At 34.5% G+C, this 12,819-nt stretch overlaps 1 protein-coding gene across 7 annotated transcripts in view; it reads left to right on the plus strand.

Annotated features, from left to right (window-relative positions):
* Positions 1–12,819, plus strand: part of FAF1 (Fas associated factor 1) — a 667,255-nt gene that overhangs the window by 249,514 nt on the left and 404,922 nt on the right. For all 7 annotated transcript variants that reach the window (XM_077149703.1, XM_077149710.1, XM_077149708.1 and 4 more), the window contains one exon: positions 2,770–2,864. In XM_077149703.1, the coding sequence (XP_077005818.1) occupies positions 2,770–2,864 (95 nt within the window). The remainder of the gene's footprint in view (positions 1–2,769; positions 2,865–12,819) is intronic.

The following is a 12,819-nucleotide window of genomic DNA, read 5'->3' on the forward strand; positions in this document are numbered from 1 at the left end:
TTGAAGCCTTTGTCCTTTGCCTTCTGGAACTAATTCATCATTAGCAAAATTCCCTCTGTTGTCAGCCTCTTGTTTGGTTCTCTTCACCATCTTGCTCTGACTGAAATCTATCTTCCTGATACCACTGTTTCTCCACAGCCTTCTCAGTGTTAGCTGTTTTTCTCTGGCTACTTTCACGCGCCCACTGGACTATTATTGCTCCTGATTTCCACTTCCAGTTATTTTTCCCTTCCCTTCTCCCTAAAAACCTTTACCTTTGATTTTCTTGCCAAAAGATTATATCACCCACTCCCCCTATTTAATGAAATCATGTACCCAATCCAGGTTACTCTTTGTATTTCCTGATGGTTTTTAGTTCCTGGTTTATAATTTTGCTCTCCACAGTACTTCTTTTCTACCTTAATTCTTATTAATTTTAATGTCTTTATAAATGATTCTTCCAACATCCTAGATATTCAGTTCTTTAAACTTCTCTCCTCCAAAGATCTTTTTCTACCTCAGCTATAATCCTCCCAGTATCTTATCATTTATTAATAACCACAATACTGCCAAAATCTCAATTTCAAGCTTCCTATTTTCTAACTATCATCTCTTATCTTTCTAGCTTGCTTCCTTTAGTATGCCAACCTCAACAGTTCTTCAAACTCACTCGGTCCTCCATCAGTTCTACCAGTCCATCAGTTCTACCACCTTTTCAATATAATTACCTCTTTCATGTCCTCTCTTCCTTCCTGACAGTTAGTTAAATTTCATATTCAGTCACTAATCACTTTCTTGTGTATAGCCTCAACTCTCTTGTTCTCTTCTCACTTCAGTTTTCTTTCTTCACAAAAATCCCTACACTGGTTAAGTCCATCTCCCTATCTATTCTCCAGCTAAATGTGGTTAGATACAAAATCATGCTGGTTAGTGTTTCTCTAATAACTATGATTCTCAGAGGACCCCTTAATTTTGATAGACAATCATAGTATATCCTGGTTTATCCACACTCTTCTGAATGGCCATTTAAAACTTAACATCTCCTCAGACCTTTAACACACCTCTCCTGCATTCTCATTCTTAGCTGATAATTTCCCTTCCTTTTTGACTGATAAAATAAAAGCAATCAGAAGAGAATTTCCACAGGTTCCCAATTGGTGTCTATCTTCTTAATTGTATCTTACTCAGAGTCTCTCCTTTCTTTTCTCTTTCTGAGGTGACCCATCCAAGCTTCTATGCAAGATCAAATCTTCATTTTTTTCTTTGGCTGCATTTTACATTCTTTCTGCCCGATTCAGGGACTTAATTGTTGTTCTTTCCTGTCTTTCTTGCATCAGTGGTTATGTCCTCTAATAGATTATTACCATTAACATTCACGCAAGCTGTTATTTCTTCCATTTGAATTATTTTCCTTTTGATCCCATCTCTCCTTACAGCAATCACACCATTTCTCTAGTCCTTTGATAACAAAAATTCTCAGAAGAGTTGTTTATATTTGTTGTCTCCAAGTTCTTTCCTCCAATTTTTTTTTTTTGAGCCCAGTCCAGGGAGGAAACTGAACCACTGTTACAGCTCTTAGATCACCAGCGACCACATTACTAAAATTCAGTGGTACTCTTATCTAGTTTCATGACTTTTGTTATTCTTATGCCAGTGATGCTCAAATTTATATTTCCACCCTAGATTTGTTTCCTGAATTCCATATTGGTATATCCACTCTTCTCCACTTGAATGTCTAGTAGATATTTCAGATGTAATGTATCCTAAATGGAAGTCATTTCTGCAACCTTCTCCATTTCATCCTTCCAATTCAGCTAAAATATTCTTTCTCTATATGTTCTTATTGTTTGTTTCCTCACACCTTGAAGTCTTCAAGAATATCACATTTTAAACTGATCATGCAGTTTAAAATTGTAATGCTCCCAGCCCCATGATTTTCATCCCCCTACCTTGCTTTAGTTTTTCTATTTTCAGTCATAGAGATTATCACCTTATAATATGTTACTATATAATTTATTTTTATTCCTACTAAACTGTAAGTTCTATTTAGACTGACTAGACTCACACCTGACACAAAGAAGGTAGCTCAATAAATATCTGTTCAGTGAGTACGTATGTCCTGGATTACGATCTAAAATGTATTTCCTAATGTACATTACTGTCAAAATGAAAGTCTGAAGTACATTAGCAAGTCTTTATTATCAAATTGAAAATTTGAAAAATGTCTGTAGTCTTGTGGCAAAGATATTCAGTGAAATTTTGTGTAGTTATCAAGCAGTAGATCAGATGTAGCCCAAGAGTAATTTATTCACCCCAGACAGCATTTAACTAATTGACACTCAAATGGAGACCTTATCCAAGTCATCTCACCTCTCAGGCCACAGATTCTTATCTATAAACATTGGAATGAGGTGCTCTCTTTCTGTGTCTAATACCTTCTAAAAACCTACATTGCTACTCTTTTGCTACAATGACCCTGGAATGAACTGTATATCAATTGCAAAGATAGATGCTTCAGTGAAGAAATTAATGAGTCCCAACTGTGTTCTTATCTATTTGTATCTCTTCATGAGCTAAAGAATTCCTGTTATATTTTAGATTTATGCTAACTGTTTTATATGTATGGAGGATATTGGTTATGTGAATTTAATAGCACTTCTACATTCCTATCTAGGAAATTGTGAAAAGATGAAACATCAAAATAAAGAACTGTCAATTTGGCAAAAACTTTCAGGAGAAAAGTATGCACAAATCATCATTCAATTTTGTATTTATCTATTTATTTTTCAGACGGTCTTAAAATCGCTACACTTGCCAAAAAACAACAGTCTTTATGTCCTTACACCAGACTTGCCACCACCATCATCATCATCTAGTCATGCTGGGTAAGGTGTTTACTCTCCCTTGGAATCTGAAATAATTTTTTGTTATGTTGCTTTAAATTGTATATGAACATCAAAATCTTGAAGGTTTAACTTACCAGCAGCTAGTAAATATATCATTTTTCAAACTATTCAATTTGTATAGTTCATATGTTTATTTTAGGGTAGAAGCTTCTTTCTAAAAGCAATCTTTAGCAAAATTCTAGTGTGTAAAGAAATAGTCAAAAATGGAACTTCTCTGATTGAAGGGGAAGGATTAGAGTTTCCTGTGAGGAAAATTAATTGAACTTTGCAGAATAAAACTTAAGAAAAAATTTTTTAAAGAATTTCTGTTTGTAATAGGGAGTCTCATTCTCTTTTCAGTTTTTTTAGTGGAATTCGGTATATTTATAGATTGATCAAGTCATTTTAATATTTAATTATAAACTAAGTTTGTTTTTCCTAGATGAAGCAAACTGATCTATAGTAAATGATTGTGCTAGTGACTATTATTTTTGAGCATAATATTTCTTTCAGGATTGTTTCAGAACTATATAATTTAGGTATTTTTAGATTTTCTCATTTTTTGGTACACATCTTCCTCTTTTTAATTTTTTTTAATTTTTTTAATGCAACTTGGTGATTTGTTTGGGATAGGTACTTGGTTGAAATCTATCCCATAGAGACTTGTTTATAAATATTTTATTGTCAAATTTCCCCCTTCCCAACCACATACAAGATATCTTCATTATCATGTGAACAGTAGAATAAAGAAAATTATATTTGGCCTTCCCAAAGTAGAAATCACTGAACTGAAAATTTAGTGTAATTTTCTGATATTTTGTTAGTAGTGTGTTTTAGGTTGAAAATGGAAAGATTTCTTGAATTGCTCTTTATCATCTATGTACAGATCATATGTTACTAGGAAGTGGAATTTGTGCAATATTATAAACAATAAAAAGTACTTGTAGTCCTCATGTTTATCATAATGTTCATATGAACCTCAGGTGAGATTAAGTTAAAAAGAGTTATGGGTATGATGCTGTTTCTAGTCAGAAGGAACATTATTCTCTAGGTTAGTTTAACAAAGTGTAATCATTTGTCATCTAATATGTAATCCACATAATTGCAAGATAGAAGGCATCATTGATTATAACCTATTGCAGTCCAGTACTATAATTAAATATGTTTATCACTATGTCTTCTGGGACTAGTGGAAATGTTATTCATCACCAACATGATGCTGCCCTTAATTTGATTGTTAATCTCTCAGTCCCTGGGCAAGTAGGGGCCTACAGTGCTTCTGAAGCACGGTGTTTCTTGGAGAATGAATACTTGAGCACTAAAGTGGTCTTTCCTGGTTGATTTTATTGATTTCTACCAAGCCACAGTGATGCCATTCCTTGTGTTGGAAGAGTAAGAAATAGAGAAAAAATCAAAGTTGAACAAATGATATAAAGTTCAGAGTATCTGGGTAGTAGGAGGGGGGCATATGGAGGTTCCTGCTAATGTAAAATCATAAATTAATGTACATTTTATTAGAACCTAACTAAAAAGCCAAAGTGTTTTAATTTCTTAGCTGCTAAAAGAAATACCATACAATGGGTTGGCATAACAATTTATTGGTTCATGGTTTCAAAAACTAGAAGCCCTGCTTCCTCTTGGGATAGATATCTTCTGTCTGGCGATCTTTGGGGTTCTTTGGTTTTTCTGTTGCATGGCAATATGGAGAGTGGTATCTTCTTTCTCTTCCGGGTCCCCTTGACTTCCAGCTTCTGGCTGATCCCTGTTGTTTTTCATTCCATGTGCAATTTCCCTTGCTTATAAGGATGTCAGCCATATTGGATTAAGTCCCACCCTTATCCAGGTGGGGTATATCTTAACAAATACCATTTTCCAAAGTCTTATTTACAAATGGCTTCGTACCGACAGGGCCAGAGATTGGTACCTGAACATGCCTTTTGTTTAAGGGACATGGTTCAATCTCTAACCAAATCTTATTTCTTGTAGTGTGTCTAATATATCTTTCTGAAAAACTAGAGATTATTTTTATTGTTTTGTAATGTATATCTTAAAGATGATTTCAGGTGAGAAAATTTCAAAAACAGAATAAAATTCACGCAGGTTTTAATGGTAGTAATTATTTTTTAATTTTTTGAAAATGGAATGTCATCATATATTAAAAGAAATATATCCTACAACCAAATGGGGCTTTATTCCAAGGATAAAAGGGGTGCTTCAATATTCAGAATTCAAGGTAATGCACTGTATAAACAGGCTACAGAAGAAAAATCATGATTATATAAATGGTTGGAGAAAATGCATTTCACAAAATTCAGCACTCATTGAGAAAGAGTCTCAGTAAATTAGGAATAGAGGGAAACTTTACAAACAAAGAATGTCTGTTTTGAAAACCTATAGCTAATATTATACTCTATTAACATTTCAGTAAATGGTGAAAATCTAAGTGTGTTCCTTCTAATATCAGGACCAAGGCAAAGATGTCCTTTCTCATCAGTCCTATTCAACATCATACTGGAAGTCCTAGCTAGTGCAATAAGTCAGGAAAAAGAAATAAAAGATATGTACACTGGAAATGAAGAAATGAGACTGTCTCTCCTTGCAGATGAAGTGGTTTTCTGCATAGAAAATCCTGAAGGAAATCCTGAAGAGTCTATTAAAAGAAATATCTAGAATTAAATAATTGTGTTCAGCTAGGTCACAAAGTTTAAAAATTAACCATATTTTTGACTGCTACCCAAGATCCTGTACTAAGTGAAATTTTAAAAAATTAATACCATCTAAAATCACCAAGAAGAAAAAACAAAACCTAGGTATAAATCTAACAAAGTGTGAACCTATATGCTAAAAACTATAAAACTCTGATGAAATAAATCAGTTTAAACAAATTGAGAAACACCGGTTCATGAAGTGGAAGACGACCTAATAAAGATGTAAATTCTTAATAAATTGACCTGCAGATAGAACAGATTCTGTCGAAGTCCAAGCAAGAATTTGGTACAAACAGGCAACTTATTATAAGATTTATGTGCAAAGTCAAAGAAACTAGGAATGCTAAATCAATTTTAAATAATAATAAAGAGGAATCACTTCACCCAATTTTAAGATTTACCACATAGCTATAGTAACAAAGTAAAAAAGTAGATCAGTATCAAGAGAGTATGGCTGTGAGGTGTTTAAAACCATATGAAGGGTTTGTTTCTTAAAAATCAAAGCCTTAAACAGCCATAGCTGGTGCAATAAAATGTGCTCATTTATACGAGTATCCTTATCTCCTTATATATAATTCAAACATTCAAATTTCTCATAAGGATTTATGTTTCTCAAGTGTAGAGACAATATTGCACATTGGACAGAAGTGAGTGTGTATGTGTGTGTGTGTGTATATATATATATATATATACACACACATATATATACATACACATAAAACACATGAAGAGATGAGGGCCTTTACCTCTAAAATACTTCCGTCTCCCAGGTAAAATAGGGAATCTATGACATGTGTCATAGATTTGACTGGTAAATTTAGGAAAAAAGCTACATTTGTATTTCTTTTACTTTTCTATGTCTCCTTAGCTTCCTCTTCATTAAAAAAAAAAATTCCTGACATAATGTTGCAATGTAAACTAAAGAGAAAGATGTGACTGCAAGTTGTCCTAAGAGTAAAATAATCAATGGATCCCTGTCCTGGATGAATCCTCAGATGTAGAAAAGGGCTCTAGGGTATGTCAATTTATAATATGACTCTTTGGGTGGAAAGTGATGAACTGCCAGAGAAGCTTTTCTCACAGAGAAGACACTTGTGCAGTCTCTCTTTGGTAAGAATGATCAGATGCTGCATAAGATGTTTCTTCAGGCCAAAGATTTTCCTCAGTGGTTATATTAAAAAGTCACTCCCTAGTAGAAATTCTTGGAAGTGGATTGAGGTTTGTCTACTTGTAAAAGGTCTCGCCACATCTGTTACACTGATAATGTTTCTCCCAGCATGTCTCCTTTGATACTGAGTAAGGGATGCACTGTGACTAAAGGCCTTTCCGCGTTCACTACACTGATAAGGTTTCTCTCCAGTGTGGATGATGGAGTGTCAAATTAGATTTGTGCTCTAGCAAAATGTTTTCCCACACTTGATGCATTCATATGGTCTCTCTCCACTGTGAATCCTCTGGTGCCTTATGAGCCTGGACCTGCGGCTGAAGACTTTCCCATACTCGATGCATTCTTTTTTTTTTTTTTTTTTATTAATTAAAAAAAAGAATTAACAAAACAATTAGAAATCATTCCAATCTACATGTACAATCAGTAATTCTTAATAACATCACATAGTTGCATATTCATCATTTCTTAGTACATTTGCATCGATTTAGAAAAAGAAATAAAAAGACAACAGAATAAGAACTAAAACAATAATAGAAAGAAAAAAAAACAAAAAAAACAAAACAAAAAACCTATACCTCACATGCAGCTTCATTCAGTGTTTTAACATAATTGCATTACAATTGGGTAGTATTGTGCTGTCCATTTCTGAGTTTTTATATCCAGTCCCGTTGTACAGTCTGTATCCCTTCATCTCCAATTATCCCTTCTCTCTTTTTTTTTTTTTTTTTAATTAACGGAAAAAAAGAAATTAACCCAACATTTAGAGATCATACCATTCTACACATGCAATCATTAATTCTTAACATCATCACATAGATGCATGATCATCATTTTTTAGTACATTTGCATTGGTTTAGAAGAACTAGCAACATAACCGAAAAAGATATAGAATGTTAATATAGAGAAAAAAATAAAAGTAATAATAGTAAAATCAAAACAAAACAAAACAAAACAAAACAAAAACCTATAGCTCAGATGCAGCTTCATTCAGTGTTTTAACATGATTACTTTACAATTAGGTATTATTGTGCTGTCCATTTTTGAGTTTTTGTATCTAGTCCTGTTGCACAGTCTGTATCCCTTCAGCTTCAATTACCCATTGTCTTACCCTGTTTCTAACTCCTGCTGAACTCTGTTACCAATGACATATTTCAAGTTTATTCTCGAATGTCCGTTCACATCAGTGGGACCATACAGTATTTGTCCTTTAGTTTTTGGCTGGATTCACTCAGCATAATATTCTCTAGGTCCATCCATGTTATTACATGGTTCATAAGTTTATCTTGTCTTAAAGCTGCATAATATTCCATTGTATGTATATACCACAGTTTGTTTAGCCACTCTTCTGTTGATGGAGATTTTGGCTGTTTCCATCTCTTTGCAATTGTAAATAATGCTGCTATAAACATTGGTGTGCAAATGTCCGTTTGTGTCTTTGCCCTTAAGTCCTTTGAGTAGATACCTAGCAATGGTATTGCTGGGTCGTATGGCAATTCTATATTCAGCTTTTTGAGGAACCGCCAAACTGCCTTCCACAGTGGTTGCACCCTTTGACATTCCCACCAACAGTGGATAAGTGTGCCTCTTTCTCCGCATCCTCTCCAGCACTTGTCATTTTCTGTTTTGTTGATAATGGCCATTCTGGTGGGTGTGAGATGATATCTCATTGTGGTTTTGATTTGCATTTCTCTAATGGCCAGGGACATTGAGCATCTCTTCATGTGCCTCTTGGCCATCCGTATTTCCTCTTCTGAGAGGTGTCTGTTCAAGTCTTTTTCCCATTTTGTAATTGGGTTGGCTGTCTTTTTGTTGTTGAGATGAACAATCTCTTTATAAATTCTGGATACTAGACCTTTATCTGATATATCATTTCCAAATATTGTCTCCCATTGTGAAGGCTGTCTTTCTACTTTCTTGATGAAGTTCTTTGATGCACAAAAGTGTTTAATTTTGAGGAGTTCCCATTTATTTATTTCCTTCTTCAGTGCTCTTGCTTTAGGTTTAAGGTCCATAAAACCGCCTCCAATTGTAAGATCCATAAGATATCTCCCAACATTTTCCTCTAACTGTTTTATGGTCTTAGACCTAATGTTTAGATCTTTGATCCATTTTGAGTTAACTTTTGTATAGGGTGTGAGAGATGGGTCTTCTTTCATTCTGTTGCATATGGATATCCAGTTCTCTAGGCACCATTTATTGAAGAGACTGCTCTGTCCCAGGTGAGTTGGCTTGACTGCCTTATCAAAGATCAAATGTCCATAGATGAGAGGGTCTATATCTGAGCACTCTATTCGATTCCATTGGTCGATATATCTATCTTTATGCCAATACCATGCTGTTTTGACCACTGTGGCTTCATAATATGCCTTAAAGTCAGGCAGCGCGAGACCTCCAGCTTCGTTTTTTTTCCTCAAGATGTTTTTAGCAATTCGGGGCACCCTGCCCTTCCAGATAAATTTGCTTATTGGTTTTTCTATTTCTGAAAAATAAGTTGTTGGGATTTTGATTGGTATTGCATTCAATCTGTAAATCAATTTAGGTAGGATTGACATCTTAACTATATTTAGTCTTCCAATCCATGAACACGGTATGCCCTTCCATCTATTTAGGTCTTCTGTGATTTCTTTTAGCAGTTTTTTGTAGTTTTCTTTATATAGGTTTTTTGTCTCTTTAGTTAAATTTATTCCTAGGTATTTTATTCTTTTAGTTGCAATTGTAAATGGGATTCGTTTCTTGATTTCCCCCTCAGCTTGTTCATTACTAGTGTATAGAAATGCTACAGATTTTTGAATGTTGATCTTGTAACCTGCTACTTTGCTGTACTCATTTATTAGCTCTAGTAGTTTTGTTGTGGATTTTTCCGGGTTTTCGACGTATAGTATCATATCGTCTGCAAACAGTGATAGTTTTACTTCTTCCTTTCCAATTTTGATGCCTTGTATTTCTTTTTCTTGTCTAATTGCTCTGGCTAGAACCTCCAACACAATGTTGAATAATAGTGGTGATAGTGGACATCCTTGTCTTGTTCCTGATCTTAGGGGGAAAGTTTTCAATTTTTCCCCATTGAGGATGATATTAGCTGTGGGTTTTTCATATATTCCCTCTATCATTTTAAGGAAGTTCCCTTGTATTCCTATCTTTTGAAGTGTTTTCAACAGGAAAGGATGTTGAATCTTGTCGAATGCCTTCTCTGCATCAATTGAGATGATCATGTGATTTTTCTGCTTTGATTTGTTGATATGGTGTATTACATTAATTGATTTTCTTATGTTGAACCATCCTTGCATACCTGGGATGAATCCTACTTGGTCATGATGTATAATTCTTTTAATGTGTTGTTGGATACGATTTGCTAGAATTTTATTGAGGATTTTTGCATCTGTATTCATTAGAGAGATTGGTCTGTAGTTTTCTTTTTTTGTAATATCTTTGCCTGGTTTTGGTATGAGGGTGACGTTGGCTTCATAGAATGAATTAGGTAGTTTTCCCTCCACTTCGATTTTTTTGAAGAGTTTGAAGAGAATTGGTACTAATTCTTTCTGGAACGTTTGGTAGAATTCACATGTGAAGCCATCTGGTCCTGGACTTTTCTTTTTAGGAAGCTTTTGAATGACTAATTCAATTTCTTTACTTGTGATTGGTTTGTTGAGGTCATCTATGTCTTCTTGAGTCAAAGTTGGTTGTTCATGTCTTTCCAGGAACCCGTCCATTTCCTCTAAATTGTTGTATTTATTAGCGTAAAGTTGTTCATAGTATCCTGTTATTACCTCCTTTATTTCTGTGAGGTCAGTAGTTATGTCTCCTCTTCCATTTCTGATCTTATTTATTTGCATCCTCTCTCTTCTTCTTTTTGTCAATCTTGCTAAGGGCCCATCAATCTTATTGATTTTCTCATAGAACCAACTTCTGGCCTTATTGATTTTCTCTATTGTTTTCATGTTTTCAATTTCATTTATTTCTGCTCTAATCTTTGTTATTTCTTTCCTTTTGCTTGCTTTGGGGTTAGCTTGCTGTTCTTTCTCCAGTTCTTCCAAATGGATAGTTAATTCCTGCATTTTTGCCTTTTCTTCTTTTCTGATATAGGCATTTAGAGCAATAAATTTCCCTCTTAGCACTGCCTTTGCTGCGTCCCATAAGTTTTGATATGTTGTGTTTTCATTTTCATTCGCCTCGAGGTATTTGCTAATTTCTCTTGCAATTTCTTCTTTGACCCAGTCGTTGTTTAGGAGTGTGTTGTTGAGCCTCCACGTATTTGTGAATTTTCTGGCACTCTGCCTATTATTGATTTCCAACATCATTCCTTTATGGTCCGAGAAAGTGTTGTGTAAGATTTCAATCTTTTTAAATTTGTTAAGACTTGCTTTGTGACCCAGCATATGGTCTATCTTTGAGGATGATCCATGAGCACTTGAGAAAAAGGTGTATCCTGCTGTTGTGGGATGTAATGTCCTATAAATGTCTATTAAGTCTAGTTCATTTATAGTAATATTCAGATTCTCTATTTCTTTATTGATCCTCTGTCTAGATGTTCTGTCCCTTGATGAGAGTGGTGAGTTGAAGTCTCCAACTATTATGGTATATGAGTCTATTTCCCTTTTCAGTGTTTGCAGTATATTCCTCACGTATTTTGGGGCATTCTGATTCGGTGCGTAAATATTTATGATTGTTATGTCTTCTTGTTTAATTGTTCCTTTTATTAGTATATAGTGTCCTTCTTTGTCTCTTTTAACTGTTTTACATTTGAAGTCTAATTTGTTGGATATTAGTATAGCCACTCCTGCTCTTTTCTGGTTGTTATTTGCATGAAATATCTTTTCCCAACCTTTCACTTTCAACCTATGTTTATCTTTGGGTCTAAGATGTGTTTCCTGTAGACAGCATATAGAAGGATCCTGTTTTTTAATCCATTCTGCCAATCTGTCTTTTGATTGGGGAATTCAGTCCATTGACATTTAGTGTTATTACTGTTTGGATAATATTTTCCTCTAACATTTTGCCTTTTGTATTATATATATCATATCTGATTTTCGTTCTTTCTACACTCTTTTCCATATCTCTCTCTTCTGTCTTTTTGTATCTGACTCTAGTGCTCCCTTTAGTATTTCTTGCAGAGCTGGTCTCTTGGTCACAAATTCTTTCAGTGACTTTTTGTCTGAGAATGTTTTAATTTCTCCCTCATTTTTGAAGGATAATTTTGCTGGATATAGGAGTCTTGGTTGGCAGTTTTTCTCTTTTAGTATTTTAAATATATCATCCCACTGTCTTCTAGCTTCCATGGTTTCTGCTGAGAAATCTACACAAAGTCTTATTGGGTTTCCCTTGTATGTAATGGATTGTTTTTCTCTTGCTGCTTTCAAGATCTTCTCTTTCTCTTTGACCTCTGACATTCTAACTAGTAAGTGTCTTGGAGAACGCCTATTTGGGTCTAATCTCTTTGGGGTGCGCTGCACTTCTTGGATCTGTAATTTTAGGTCTTTCATAAGAGTTGGGAAATTTTCAGTGATAATTTCTTCCATTAGTTTTTCTCCTCCTTTTCCCTTCTCTTCTCCTTCTGGGACACCCACAACACGTATATTTGTGCGGTTCATATTGTCCTTGAGTTCCCTGATACCCTGTTCAAATTTTTCCATTCTTTTCCCTATAGTTTCTGTTTCTTTTTGGAATTCAGATGTTCCATCCTCCAAATCACTAATTCTATCTTCTGTCTCTTTAAATCTATCATTGTAGCTATCCATTATTTTTTCTATGTTTGCTACTTTATCCTTCACTTCCATAAGTTCTGTGATTTGTTTTTTCAGTTTTTCTATTTCTTCTTTATGTTCAGCCCATGTCCTCTTCATGTCCTCCCTCAATTTACTGATTTGGTTTTTGAAGAGGTTTTCCATTTCTGTTCGTATATTCAGCATTAGTTGTCTCAGCTCTTGTGTCTCATTTGAGCTATTGGTTTGTTCCTTTGACTGAGCCATATTCTCAATCTTTTGAGCGTGGACAGTTATCTTCTGCTGCTGGCGTCTGGGCATTTATTCAGATTTCTCTTGGTGTTGGACCCAGCAAGGTTGTAATATTTTTCTGTGAAATC

The sequence above is a fragment of the Tamandua tetradactyla genome, chromosome 2 (genome assembly GCF_023851605.1).
Source record: "Tamandua tetradactyla isolate mTamTet1 chromosome 2, mTamTet1.pri, whole genome shotgun sequence".
NCBI classification, from domain to species: Eukaryota; Metazoa; Chordata; class Mammalia; order Pilosa; family Myrmecophagidae; genus Tamandua; species Tamandua tetradactyla.